At 41.2% G+C, this 14,218-nt stretch overlaps 1 protein-coding gene across 19 annotated transcripts in view; it reads right to left on the bottom strand.

Moving 5' to 3' along the window:
• HERC1 (HECT and RLD domain containing E3 ubiquitin protein ligase family member 1) overlaps nt 1-14,218 on the bottom strand; it is a 254,678-nt gene that overhangs the window by 86,481 nt on the left and 153,979 nt on the right. For 15 of the 19 annotated variants that reach the window (XM_063638840.1, XM_055278203.2, XM_063638842.1 and 12 more), the window contains exons 30-34: nt 13,878-14,068; nt 11,710-11,865; nt 9,842-9,948; nt 8,892-9,002; nt 5,468-5,644 (exon numbers count right to left, since the gene is read on the bottom strand). In XM_063638840.1, coding sequence (XP_063494910.1) covers nt 5,468-5,644; nt 8,892-9,002; nt 9,842-9,948; nt 11,710-11,865; nt 13,878-14,068 — 742 coding nt within the window. The remainder of the gene's footprint in view (nt 1-5,467; nt 5,645-8,891; nt 9,003-9,841; nt 9,949-11,709; nt 11,866-13,877; nt 14,069-14,218) is intronic. The other 4 variants (XM_055278205.2, XM_063638835.1, XM_063638836.1 and 1 more) reach the window with 1 other exon arrangement.

Here is a 14,218-nt window from a genome sequence, read left to right as displayed (position 1 = left end):
TATTGCTGGAGAAAAAGAAAGAGATGAAAGGAAAAGATAAAACTCTGGTACCTAGGTGGCTATGGAGTTATACATAGTATGAAACAGAAGGTGAGCTGCTATTTGTTGTGAGGGGCAAAAGTTACCTATCAATTTTTAAGATAAATCCAACCACAAGAGAGTTGGTTTGCTACCCGGGATGCTCTTGGCCTTGCTAGCTAAAGTTAGGAAAAAACAGCAGCTCAGGTAAAAGCTGTGCTGTTCTTTCTTCCAGGAACAACTTCTTTCCTGAAGAGAAAGGGCCTAAATATTTCCACAAGTGGGCTTTAGATGAGCCAGAGTAGAAAAATTAGCTTGTAGTTGCTCTCTCCTCCAGTGGGAGGGGAAAGGGTTCAAAAACCCCTGACAGCTTTGAACGTGGGTGCAGTGGCTCACACCTGTAATCTTAGCACTTTGGAGGCTAAGGAGGAAGGACTGCTTGAGGCCAGGAGTTTGAGACTACCTTGGGCAAGAGAGCAAGAACCCCATCTCTACAAAATATACAAAAACAAACAAGCAAACAAGAATAGAAAGGAACTACTCCAGCTATTTTCTTGAGCTGAGCTGCTGCTATTGCTACAGCAGGTTCTCCCCCTGCCACAATTTACCTTGTAAATGCTAAATTTATTGCTAGAGGTTTGAGTAAACTTAAGATGTGAGAGGGGAGGAAGAAAACTTTTAAAAACAGCTTTATTTTGTGGCAACTACATCTGGATGCATGATAAAAAAAAAAAAATGATGCAAAGGCTGGGCATGATGGCTCATGCCTGTTATTTCAGCATTTTGGGAGGCCGAGGCGGGCAGATCACTTGAGGTCAGGAGTTCAGGTCCAGCCTGGCCAACATGGTGAAACCTTATCTCTACTAAAAACACAAAAATTAGCCAGGCATGGTGATGCGTGCCTCCAGTCCCACCTATTCGGGAGGCTGAGGCAGGAGAATCCCTTGAAACTGGGAGGTGGAGGTTGCAGGGAGCTGAGCTTGTGCCACTGCACTCCAGCGTGGGCAACAGAACTAGACTCTGTCTCAAAAAAAAAAAAAAAAAAAAAAAAAGAAAAAAAAATTAAGATGCAAAATGTTACAAGCTTGTAACTTCATAAATGCTAAAGTTTCATCCTGATCAGGGAAAGCTCCAAAAGAAAAACATACTAGTGGGACACAACTTACTTGCTTTTTGTCACCAGTGGGTGGATTGGAATTTAAACTCTATATTAGAAACAAAACAAGTGTCTATAACTGGTGGGTTTTTGCTATGATTTTTTCCTATTGGAGCCTCTGGGAAAATGGAGATAAAATAAAAGAGAGGCAAGCTCTAGATGGAGATAGAGAGATACGCTTTTAAAGTTTTAAAAAACATTCAGTGGCCAATGAGTTCTTATAAAATCATATGTCTAACACTTACAGGCTGATGACTTTCTAGCCTAAGTACATATTTTTGAGTGGGTCAATTTGGACTCCAAGATTGACAAGCAAACAGAGCTTAGAAAAGCCTTGTTTTCAAGCCTGGACTTAAAACGCTATTGTCAGGTCCTACACCATTTAGGGTTTGTTTTTGTTTTTAAGAGACAGGGTCTCAAGGCCGGGCGCAGTGGCTCACGCTTGTAATCCCAGCACTTTGGGAGGCCGAGGTGGGCGGATCATGAGGTCAGGAGATCGAGACCACGGTGAAACCCCATCTCTACTAAAAATACAAAAAAAAAAAAAAAATTAGCCGGGCGTGGTGGCGGGCGCCTGTAGTCCCAGCTACTCGGAGAGGCTGAGGCAGGAGAATGGCATGAACCCGGGAGGCGGAGCTTGCAGTGAGCCAAGATTGCGCCACTGCACTCCAGCCTGGGCAACAGAGCAAGACTCCGTCTCAAAAAAAAAAAAAAAAAAAAAAAAAGAGAGATAGGGTCTCTTTCTGTTACCCAGGCTGGCATGCAGTAGTGTAAACAGAGCTCACTGTGGCTTCAAACTCCTGGGCTCAAGCAGTCCTCCAGCCTCTGCCTTCCAAGTACTGGGACTATAGGCACATGCTCCCATAACTGGCTTCATCTAGATTTAACTGCTGCCCCAAAAAGCTGCTGGCTTGGAATCCCGAACTCACACATTCTAATTGCCTGGACCTGACTCTAAGCTAAAACCCGACACTGTGTGCTCTAGGTTATTTCAACTCAAAGTGAGTTGTGCTCAGCTAAAAGCAGGCACAAGCTCAATGAACAAAACTCAAAATCTGGGACTGTTGTGGATTTGGAATACTCCCCCTCTGTGGGGCCATAAAGTCTGAAAAACATCTTGGATGCTGGCTGGACTGTCCAGATCTCTTGCAGATATCCACGAAAAGAGTGTGTTTTCTGGGAGCAATATACTTCCACCCACTCTTAAAGAGATTGTATTCTCAATACCCTCTAGGTGATGTCCCAACATGTTAAGCTTTCTAGAATAGTTGCCGTTTGCAACAAGGGACTGATCATTTGACTCTAAATCCCTCACCTTTCTCCTGATAAACAACGCACACCAATAAGGCAGTTTACTAAATAAAACTGTTCCCAGAAAGAAACTGATCTTTTCCAGACTGCTCACTGGATAAATGATTAGGACAAAAGACGTAGAAGGTTTTACAAACCTATTTTGTAAAAGATAAACTGTTACTGAAATTTTGTCCTGGCCAATTCCTAACCTTTCTGGTTAAGTTGTATGCAAATGTTTTTGTGTGAAAACTCTTCCTCTTGCATCCAACCCTTCTGGACAAAAGGTCTAGATAAAAATAACAAATGATTTTTAAAAATTAAAAAATTTAAAGTTGTAATTACTAAATGGGACACTCAATTTCATACAGAGAAAAAACAAAAACTCAAGACTTGGGAAAATATGGAGGAGTAGGGAGGGCATTAATGATCTCTTTTTCAGAACTGTTCCTGAAAGTTCTCTATCTTCTAGTGGGGAAAAAAATACATATGTTGGGCCAGGCGTGGTGGCTCACACCTGTAATCCCAGCACTTTGGGAAGCCAAGGTGGGTGGATCACCTGAGGTCAGGAGTTCAAGATCAGCCTGGCCAACATGGCAAAACCCTGTCTCTACTAAAAATATAAAAAATTAACCAGGCGTGGTGGCAGGCACCTGTAGTCCTAGCTAATTGGGAGGCTGAGGCAGGAGAATCGCTTGAACCCGGGAGGCGGAGGTTGCAGTGAGCCAAGATCGCACCACTGCACTCCAGCCTGGGCGACAGAGCAAGACTCCATCTCAACCAAAAACACAAAAGAAAACAAAACTCTTTTGTCTTGAAAGCTGCTGTGAGCACTTTAAATTCAAAATGAGTGCTGAGCTTCTCATCAAATTTGTCAAGTCTGTCAAAAAACCACAGTGGGTGGCTCCAGCTACTGCAGTTTCCACAAAACACCTTGAGATGTCATCCACACTCTTGAGGCAGGAATAATGATGTCACAGAAAACAAAATCCTTTAAAACTGCTTTCAGACAGTCCCTCTGAAACCAAGACTCAACTTAATTATTCAGACTGAACTGGGAGCACAGAGTGGAAGGCCCCATGGGGGCAGGTCACAATGGTGTCATGTTAACCTGTGCTGCCTATTATATGTTCTGATTACAGGTGCCCTAGTAAATTCTTTGTTTCCAAGGTCAACACATACGCCCTAAGGGATTATATTTCTTGTGTGTGCACCTTATCATAATACCTCAGTCCTGGACTGGCCAGAGTTGTCCAGTGCTACATTGATGACTAATCTACATTTTAAAAGTTAAGACAAAAGCTTAAGAATGAAGTCACATGGCTTTTTAAGATAGATCTGTTGGTTAATGAGATCTGTTGTAACTGGCTAAGTCTAGGACCCCTAAAAGGCATAACTGAAGTCAATATTACTGGCCAATCTTATCCCCCTGCATGGGGTCCTATTGATAGTTTTACTGTATATACACCATGTCCAAGAGATAAAGGACTAGACTGTGCAAAAGAAGGAGTTAACAGACACTTCTCAAAAGAAGACATTTATGCAGCCAAAAAACACATGAAAAAATGCTCATAATCACTGGCCATCAGAGAAATGCAAATTAAAACCACAGTGAGATACCATCTCACACCAGTTAGAATGGCCATCATTAAAAAGTCAGGAAACAACAGGTGCTGGAGAGGATGTGGAGAAATAGGAACACTTTTACACTGTTGGTGGGACTGTAAACTAGTTCAACCATTGTGGAAGTCAGTGTGGCGATTCCTCAGGGATCTAGAACTAGAAATACCATTTGACCCAGCCATCCCATTACTGGGTATATACCCAAAGGACTATAAATCATGCTGCTATAAAGACACATGCACACATACGTTTATTGCGGCACTATTCACAATAGCAAAGAGTTGGAACCAACCCAAATGTCCAACAACGATAGACTGGATTAAGAAAATGTGGCACATATACACCATGGAATACTATGCAGCCATAAAAAATGATGAGTTCATGTCCTTTGTAGGGACATGGATGAAACTGGAAGCCATCATTCTCAGTAAACTATCGCAAAGACAAAAAACCAAACACCGCATGTTCTCACTCATAGGTGGGAATTGAACAATGAGAACTCATGGACACAGGAAAGGGAACATCACACTCCGGGGACTGTTGTGGGGTGGGGGGAGGGGGGAGGGACAGCATTAGGAGATATACCTAATGCTAAATGACGAGTTAATGGGTGCAGCAAAACAACATGGCACATGGATACATATGTAACAAACCTGCACATTGTGCACATGTACCCTAAAACCTAAAGTATAATAATAAAAAAAAAAGAGCAATAAAAAAAAAAAAGAAAATGTAAATAAGCAACAGGTTACAGAAAAAAAAAAAAAAAGAAGGAGTTAACAGAGACTACTATCCTTAGAAATGCCTGCTTGCAATGTTGGCCCTTGGCTGGCATGGGGGAACGTGACTGGTAAACAGTCCCCTATACTGATAAAAATTTTACCCAACTGATGTAGGCTGGCTTATTGTATCTAGATTGTACGAACAATATGGTTTATGCTAAATACTAGCTTTCCTTCTGGGAATCTAAAATTTTAGTACATGCCAGGCAGAGGGTACCAATATGAACAGTTTCCTATAAAAATTGTGGGCAATGAATCTCTAATGGGCTTTCCTAGACAAAAACATCACACGCTTTGCTTCATTTTCATTGCTAGAAGAAAATGTGTTCTGCGTGACTCCTTATGGGAGGGCTATAGCATGATTTTAAAAATCTATTTTTAAAATTTTTGAGATAACTTTAGAATTATAAGGGTTACAAAAATAGCACAGAGTTCCTGTATATCCTTCACTTGGTTTCCATTTATATTATCTTACATAATAATAGAACATTTACATATCATGATTTTTTTTCAGTCTTTCTACACATTTATTATAAGAACCTGGAAAAAAAAGGACTAAAAGACAAAATGCTAAAAACTAATTAGATTTTCCACATACCTTCCACTGATAGCACCCAGAAGTTACTCCTGTAGATGCCAATCCATATCCTTTCCCTCCACTGCCGTGAGTTAAAATCTGTCCATTCTCCACTAGGCAACACTGAGCTTTCTCCGGGTCAAAGGATACTTCTTGGATAGGAAGATTCTCATCTTCTTCTTCCAACTCGCCCTGCTTCTACCAGAAAAGAAGCTGGGTCAGTATTTTAGAATAATCCACATCTCAGGTAAGATATATTCTGAGGCTCCTTGATTTTATCCCACAAATATTTACTATGTATCTACTATGAATCAGTTACTGTGCAGGGCAACAGCAACACAATGATAAATAGTGCATGGTCTCTTCCCATAAAGAGCTTAAGGTCATTAGTGGACAGAAGACAAATGCATAAGGCTAGTATTACAGTGGGAGAATAATCAAAATTATATAATAGGTATAGTAGAAACATAAAAGTGTGTCTAACCATGCTTGAGAAGGACAAGGTAATGTTCAAAAGAAGGTGACTTCTAAGTTGAGTCCTGAATGATGAGAAGGCAGTAAGCAGCTGGTCAAAGGAGAGAGGCATTTTAAGGCAGTGTGTACAGCATGTGCCAAGGCAGAGACATGCAACAGAGTTCAGTGATTTAAAGACAAGCAGTATGTAATGACTGGAAGACAAAACTAGCAGAAAACAAGTCCAGAAAGAGAAGAAGAAATTAAATCATGGAAAACCTTGTGTGTCATATTGTTTGAATTTTACTCTACTGACATTAGGGAGACCTACACAGAATGATGTACATAGGAGATCTCTGATCACATCTGTGCTTTATAAACATCATTTTACCAAGGGTATACAGGATGAAGGCAGAGAGACTAACTAATCAGGATATCACTGCAAGTTCAGGTAAGAAATAGTGAGGGGGCCAGGTGTGGTGGCTCACGCTTGTAATCCCAGCACTTTGAGAGGCCAAAGTGGGCGGATCATAAGGTCAGTAGTTTGAGATCAGCCTGGCCAATATGGTGAAACCATACTAAAAATACAAAAATACAAAATACTAAAAATACAAAAATTAGTCGGGTGTGGTGGCAGGTGCCTGTAATCCCAGCTACTCGGGAGGCTGAGACAGAGGAATCGCTTGAACCAGCGAGGCAGAGGTTGTAGTGAGCAGAGATCGTGCCACTGCACTCCAGCCTGGGTGACAGAGCGAGACTCTGTCTCAAAAAAAAAAAAAAAAAAAAGAAAGAAATAGTGAGGGCCTGAATTCATTCATTCAGTGTGCATTTATTAAGCATCTATTCTCTGCCCGGCATCCTATTAGGTCCTCCATATTCAGCAGGGTATTAGGTCTCTGCTCTCATAGAACTTATATTTTGGAAGAGAAAAAGAAAAAATAATACAAGGATTAAGTGATATGTTGAAATTAAAGCAGGTGATATGACAAACAGTGTGTGGCAACTACTCTAGATTGATTAGGGAAGGACTCTCTAAAGATGTGATAATTGAGACCTGAATGACAAGAAATTTCTAAGAAACATATCTAGAGGTAATAGCCAGTTTAAAGCCCTAAGGAATGAGCAGGATTACTGTGTTCAAGAACTACAAGAAGAAGAAGGCAAGTTGCTTAGACTATAGTGAGCAAAGGGGAGAGGACAAGAAACTCGAGATTTTATCCAAGAATGATGAGAAACCATTGGAGTATTTTAAGCAGGGGAACAATATGCTCTGATTTACAATTTTAAAAGATCATTCTGGACCCTGTGCAGAGAATGGACTTTAGGGCATAACAATGGAAGCAGAGAGAACAGTTAGGAGGTTAGTGCATAGTTCAGGCCAGAGGTGATAATGGCTTGGAATAGGGTGATGACAGAAGAGATGAGGAGGTAGGCAAATTCCAGTCACGTTTTAAAGACGAGCCAACAGAATCTAGAGATTGTATGGATAGAGAAATGGGGGTGAGGCATCAAGATGACTCCTAGGTTTTTCACTTGAGTAACTCACTAGGAGGCTGGGAAAACCTGGGGGAAGAAACAGAACGTGATTAAGGGCGCCATTTTTGACATACTGAGTATGAGATGCCTATTAGACATTTAAGTGGTAAGACTAGTAGAAGATGGGGATATAAGTCTAGAATTCAGGGGAAATGCCAGAACTTGAATTTAAAACTTGGGAATCAAGTCTTAAATGAGTCTGAATAAGGTTTCTTTGAGAAGGAATGGGGATTAATCCAACACTTAGATTGAATAGAAGAAGAAGAAGAACCTATAAAGGAGAATGAGAACAGGCCATTCTATCAAAGTAGAAGGAGAACCAGGAAAAGGGTGGAATCATGAAAACCAAGATAGGAATTAAGGTAAATGAAGAGATGGATTCACAAGCTATAAATCAATGGAGGCTAGTGACTACATGCATGGGGACATTAGGATAATCTAGCACTCCCAGGAATTTGGGTTTGGGAAACTAGGTGAATGGTGGTGCTTTCAATCAGAAATGGGACAAAAAAAAGGGTGGGGGAAGGGTTTGAGGGGGAGACACCCAGGCTAGCATTTAAGTTTGGAAGGCACTGCAGAGTGATCTTTTTTTTTTTTTTTTTTTTTTTTTGAGAAGGAGTCTCGCTCTTTCACCCACCCAGGCTGGAGTGCAGTGGCGCGATCTCCGCTCACTGCAGGCTCCGCCCCCCCGGGGTTCACGCCATTCTCCTGCCTCAGCCTCCCGCGTAGGTGGGACTATAGGCGCCCGCCATCTCGCCCGGCTAATTTTTTTTGTATTTTTAATAGAGGCGGGGTTTCACCGTGTTAGCCAGGACAGAGTGATCTTTTAAAACCATAAATCAAAGCATGTTGGTCCTCTGCTTTGGGTATGGATGAGACTGCTGGAAAAGCTAAGGATCAAACTCTGTGGAACACCAACATTTTGAGATGAAGGCAAGGTAAAAGTGGCACCAAAAAAAGAGTTGCTTTCAAAGGGAATCAGGATTGGCAGAGAATATACAGAGATCCAGGAGATAGCGTTTTGAAGATAACAAAAGGCTAGAGTTTCCAGAGGTAAAGTAAGAAGTGGAAAAAAAAGGATACACTATATTTAGCAACAAACACTTATCTTTGTCACTTAATTTCGTACTTTGATAGAAGATAAATGGTGGGGTTGAAGAGATAATGAGAAGTGGCTGAAACATGCAGATTCCTCTTCTAAGAGGCTTAGTAGTACAGGACAAGAGAGAAGACAGAGAAGGCTTCACGGATAAAAATGTGATTTAGGAGAGGGGAAATGAGTTAAGCACGGTTATAAGCTGAGGGGAGGGAATCAGTGGAGAGGGAGACAGAATGCCAAGAGAGGAGATGGAATAAATGATAGAGCAAGGTGCCTCAGAGGAACAGGCATTCAGAGACAAGTGACAGAATATTCACTTATGCTGTTAAGAAATACCTTTTAGGAAAAACCAATTACCTGTAGTTTTATTTCTTGTTCTTTTTCCTTGATCTGAATAGCATGTTTGGCCTGAGCAATGGGTGTCTCCCACATACAATCGGAGAGAAGGGAAAATAAGCGCTCAACAATCTGTTTTATTGAAGAAAAAAGGATAAAATTTGTAAAAAGTAACTAAGTATTTTTAGAAAAGCTGTATCATGTTAACTGTAATATTAACTCGCATGCGAAGTTTGATTATACCAGTGTTCAACAGCTACTTTTAGTGGTTATAAGTTAAATATCACTTTTTAGAAATATTAACCCATTAGATGCCAGGCACGGTGGCTCATGCCTGTAATCCCAGCACTTTGGGAGGCTGAGGTGGGTGGATTGCCTGAGGTCGTTTGAGACCAGCCTGGCCAACATGGTGAAACCCCGTCTCTACTAAAAATACAAAAATTAGCCAGGCATGGTAGCATGTGCCTATAGTCCCAGCTACTTAGAGGCTGAGGCAGGAGAATCACTTGAACCCAGGAGGCGGAGGCTGCAGTGAGCTGAGATCGCGCCACTGCACTCACTCCAGGCTGGGCGACAGAGCAAGACTCCATCTCAAAAAAAAAAAAAAAAAAAAAAAAAGAAATATTAACCCATTAAAAGTGGGTCCCATTTTGTCTTACTATTTAGACATCTGGTTAGGACACTCCCACATGTTTCTTCCTATAGAGGTCCAAACCTAGTAAGAAATTCAGATTTTTCTTTCCTTCTGACCTTGCAGAGTATTCTCTATCCATCTACTTCTCATACCCCATAACTTAATTTTTTTTGCTCTCTCCCTGGGGGTGAAACAATAAAGAAAGCAGTCTTAAAAGTAAACGTTATGCTATTGAATAAAAGACACATTTACAACTGAAGAGACTGTTAAGTACAGATGTGGGTGAATCATTTTGCAAATATGGAAAACAGCTTCTAATAACTTTAAAAATAAAAACCTGGGCCATTTGATCATCTTCTACACCAGATTCACAAGCTGGCAGCACAGCTTCAAGGACATGAAGTGCAAGGAGCCTTGTTCTTAAGTTACCAACCAGAGGAATACCTGGAGGGAAAAAGACATTTTCTTATTATCAATGTGACTTAAATTCAAAGTTAAAATGAACTTCTGGGAAAAAAATTCCTGAGGCTGCTAAACATTTATGGCTGGAACAAACTTGATTTCAAACTATTATCGCAAGAATTCTGGATCCATTCTGTACCTATGAATGCGTATGAATACATTCATGCTTATGCCTCAGTTTTTATGTATACATAATGGGAAAAGCATTGGAAAAAATTACCTGTGCCAGATACTATGCTATGCTACACATTTCACACATATACATTCTATTAATCCTCACAAACTGAATTACAGCCCCATTTTACTGTTGAGAAAAATGAGGCTGAGAGAAGTTATGTAACTTGACCAAAGCCACACAAGCTCATAGAGGTAGAGTTTTAAACAGGTCTGTTAATCTCCAAAGCTCATGCTTATTATTCCCTCTCATTGCCTCTCCCCGTCCATGCACTGACTGTCTCACAGGGATTGTTAGGGTTAATGGGGAGTAAACAGACTGTACTTTTCTAAAGTAAGCCAAGGGCCAGGCATGGTGACCTATGCCTGTAACCCCAGCACTTTGGGAGGCTGAGTCGGGCAGATCACTTAAGGCCAGGAGTTCAAGACCAGCCTGGCCAACATGGTGAAACCCTGCCTTTATTAAAAATACAAAAATTAGCTGGGAGTGGTGGTGCACGCCTGTGATCCCAGCTACTTGGGAGGCTGAGACGGGAGGATCACTTGAGCCCGGAAGTGAGAGGTTGCAGTGAGTTAAGATCACACCACTGCACTCCAGCCTGGGCAACACAGAGAGCCTCTGTCTCAAAATAATAAAAAATAAATAAATAAATGAAGTAATCCATGGTAGAAAATAGGATATTGATAAACAAATGTGTAATTAAAAAATACATATAACTGTAATAAGATCAGTTGAAAATAAATGAATATCTGATTTTTCTTTATCCTCTTGAAACTTAATATAAGCCTTACCTTATTAAAGGAAAAAAAAAAGAGCAGTTGTAAGTTATACTAATTAAGAAAAAAAGTATATTGAGCATGTAAACATATAAAATACCATGTGCCATAGAGGATTACATTATGTTTTGGCATACTTAGATTAGAGATTATGAAAAGTTCTGGAAATGGATGGCAGTGACTGTTGTATAATACTGTGAATAAGCTTAATGTCACTAAATTGTACATTTAAATGATTAAAATGGTAAATTTTATGTTACGTACATTTTACCACAATTTTAGCAAAAGAGAACAGGAAAGGACTGACTGTAATCTATGTAAGCAGACCTTTTAGGGTAAGGACCAGGGATTGAGCTTATTCTATAGAACTGTGATAAATATCAAACAATCAGAAGTCACAATAAAGGCAACAGAAATCACATTATGATAAGAGAGACTGTACAAATTCAGATCTGCATTCTGATAATCCAAGAAGCAAGGTCAGAATCTGTGCTAAAATATCATATTAAACAGGATGTTCTCTGCTTACTCTTAGTTTTGTAATCTGGACAAAGAGGATGAAGTTCTCTAGATAAATTCCATGATCTTCTCCAGAGCTACATTATTTATTTTCTGCCAATTTTTACTTCTGAAATTAGAGTTTTCTTTTTGATCAAATAGGTATGCAGAAAATAAGAAAGAAAAGCCTTCAAATCAAGGTTACGCATAGAGTGTTGCTAAAGTCTGGCATTATCTTAATAAAATGCAAGTAATATCTATAAATACACTAAGACAAAGGCAAAGGACATGTACCTGAAGAACATTTCTGAGATGCTATATTTAGAAGCACTTCTGTCCACTTTGGGGAAGCCATTTTTGATTGAATTGCTTTTGAAGATACAACTCTGCGAAGAAAAACTAAAAAATCCCCTAGATGGAGTTCGGCTGCATGTTGTTTCCTAAGAGCAGCTACAGTGAAGAGACAAGTTTACGTTACAACCAAGAGCCAACAAGAAATAGTCTTATATCACATAATTTACCTTGAAACTGCAGTAAGCATAAATCTAATTCAAAATCTTAGGCTGTCAGCTACTGAATTCTGAAAACTTAAAGAATAGAATGGGGAAAGGTCAGAAAATAAAGCCTAAACTTGAAACATCTTTTACATCCCTGTACAATAAAAATGAATATGCTATAATTATGATGACTAAGTATAATAAAGAATTATTGGTGACCAGAGAACAGAACAGTCTAGGAAGAAGTCGAGCTCCTCCTAATTATAATCCAGTTCCCAAATATCAGGCCAGGCGCAATGGCTCACATCTGTAATCCCAGCACTTTGGGAGGTCAAGGCGGGCGGATCACTTGAGGTCAGGAGTTCAAGACCAGCCTGGCCAACATAGCGAAACCCCGTCTCTAATAAAAACACAAAAATTAGTTGGGTGTGGTGGCACACGCTTGCAACCCCAGCCACTCAGGCTGAGGCAGGACTATCGCTTGAACCTGGGAGGCAGAGGTTGCAGTGAGCTCACATCATGCCACTGCACTCCAGCCTGGGTGACAGACAGGGTGAGACTCTGTCTCAAAAAAAAAAAAAACAAAAAAAAACCCAGAAAACAAATAAACAGACATCAAAACCTTGGTGCTGGGGGAATTTTTTTTTATTTTTATTTATTTATTTTTTTTTTTGAGACGGAGTCTCGCTCTGTCGCCCAGGCTGGAGTGCAGTGGCGCAATCTCGGCTCACTGCAAGCTCTGCCTCCCAGGTTCACGCCATTCTCCTGCCTCAGCCTCTCCGAGTAGCTGGGACTATAGGCGCCCGCCACCACGCCCGGCTAATTTTTTGTCTTTTTTAGTAGAGACGGGGTTTCACTGTGGTCTCGATCTCCTGACCTCGTGATCTGCCCGCCTCGGCCTCCCAAAGTGCTGGGATTACAAGCGTGAGCCACCGCGCCCGGCCTATTTTTTTTTTTTTTTTTTGGAGACAGGCTCTCGCTCTGTCATCCAGGCTAAAGTGCAGTGGTGGGATCTCAGCTCACTGCAATCTCCACCTCCCAGGTTCAAGTGATTCTTTTTTTTTTTTTTTTGAGACGGAGTCTCACTCTTTCACCCAGGTTGGAGTGCAGTGGTGCAACCTCAGCTCACTGCAGGCTCCGCCCCCCGGGGTTCACGCCATTCTCCTGCCTCAGCCTCCCGCATAGCTGGGACTACAGGCACCCACCACCACGCCCGGCTAATTTTCTTGTATTTTTACTAGAGGCAGGGTTTCACCGTGTTAGCCAGGATAGTCTCGATCTCCTGACCTCGTGATCCGCCCGCCTCGGCCTCCCAAAGTGCTGGGATTACAGGCGTGAGCCACCGCGCCCGGCTTGTGCTTTAGCCTCCCAAGCAGCTGGCACTACAGGCATGCATCACCATGCCAGGCTAATTTTTGTATTTTTAGTAGAGATGGGGTTCCACCATGTTGCCCAGGCTGATCTTAAACTCCTGGGCTCAAGCAATCCACCCACCTCGGCCTCCCAAAGTGTTGGGATTACGGGTGTGAGCCACTGCGCCTGGCCTGGGGGAAAATTTAGGTCAGGACTTAGGTTAGAGATGGCTTGTCGGTATCAAGGTTAGAGATGGCTTGTCAGGATCAAATGCTAAGAAAACATCTGAGCTTCCCCCTGGGCAAAATACAACCTGGGAAAATCAGTCATCTAAAATCTAGGTCTCAGAGCCCAGACAGCCAAGGAGAGGCTGAACCTAGAGAACGGGCAGTATGGTCACAACACGAGGGTTAACAGACTCTAAGCAGAGGATGTTTGGTCAGAAGCTCATCTAAATCACATATACGTGAAGAGAAAAGGGGTTTGTAAATAAACAAATATAAATACCATCATACGTCATAAGGAAGAGGAACTCTACATTCTAATCATATGCACACAATGGGGTTTTAATAAATGCTTGTAAGTAAAGACGGAGAAAGAGGCTTACATTACCTCTGAAATCTTTCTTCTCAGTTTCTCCACTGGAGTCAACTTTTTTTTCTTCTTCGCCCTCTTCTTGCTCCCCTTCTCCGAAAGAGGCCATATGTAGTACACCAGTTTGGGACAATAAATTCTTCAACTGACTACAGAGTAGATCCAACAAGGATTGAACTACTTTGGGACTCAGTTTATCAGCATAGGTCCTATGTGAAATAAAAGAAAAAAATAAGTGGCAAACACACAGAAGGGCAAACATAGTGCTTAAATACATAAAGCAGATTAGAGGGAAAGGGGGAATTCTAAAATGGAGGAAGACCAGACTTCATACAGTTCTACAAAGACATCTACCATAC

Source organism: Symphalangus syndactylus, chromosome 5, assembly GCF_028878055.3.
Source record: "Symphalangus syndactylus isolate Jambi chromosome 5, NHGRI_mSymSyn1-v2.1_pri, whole genome shotgun sequence".
In the NCBI taxonomy this organism is placed as follows: Eukaryota; Metazoa; Chordata; class Mammalia; order Primates; family Hylobatidae; genus Symphalangus; species Symphalangus syndactylus.
Note: the sequence above shows the minus strand (reverse complement) of the source record. Positions and strands in the feature narration are given on the sequence as shown.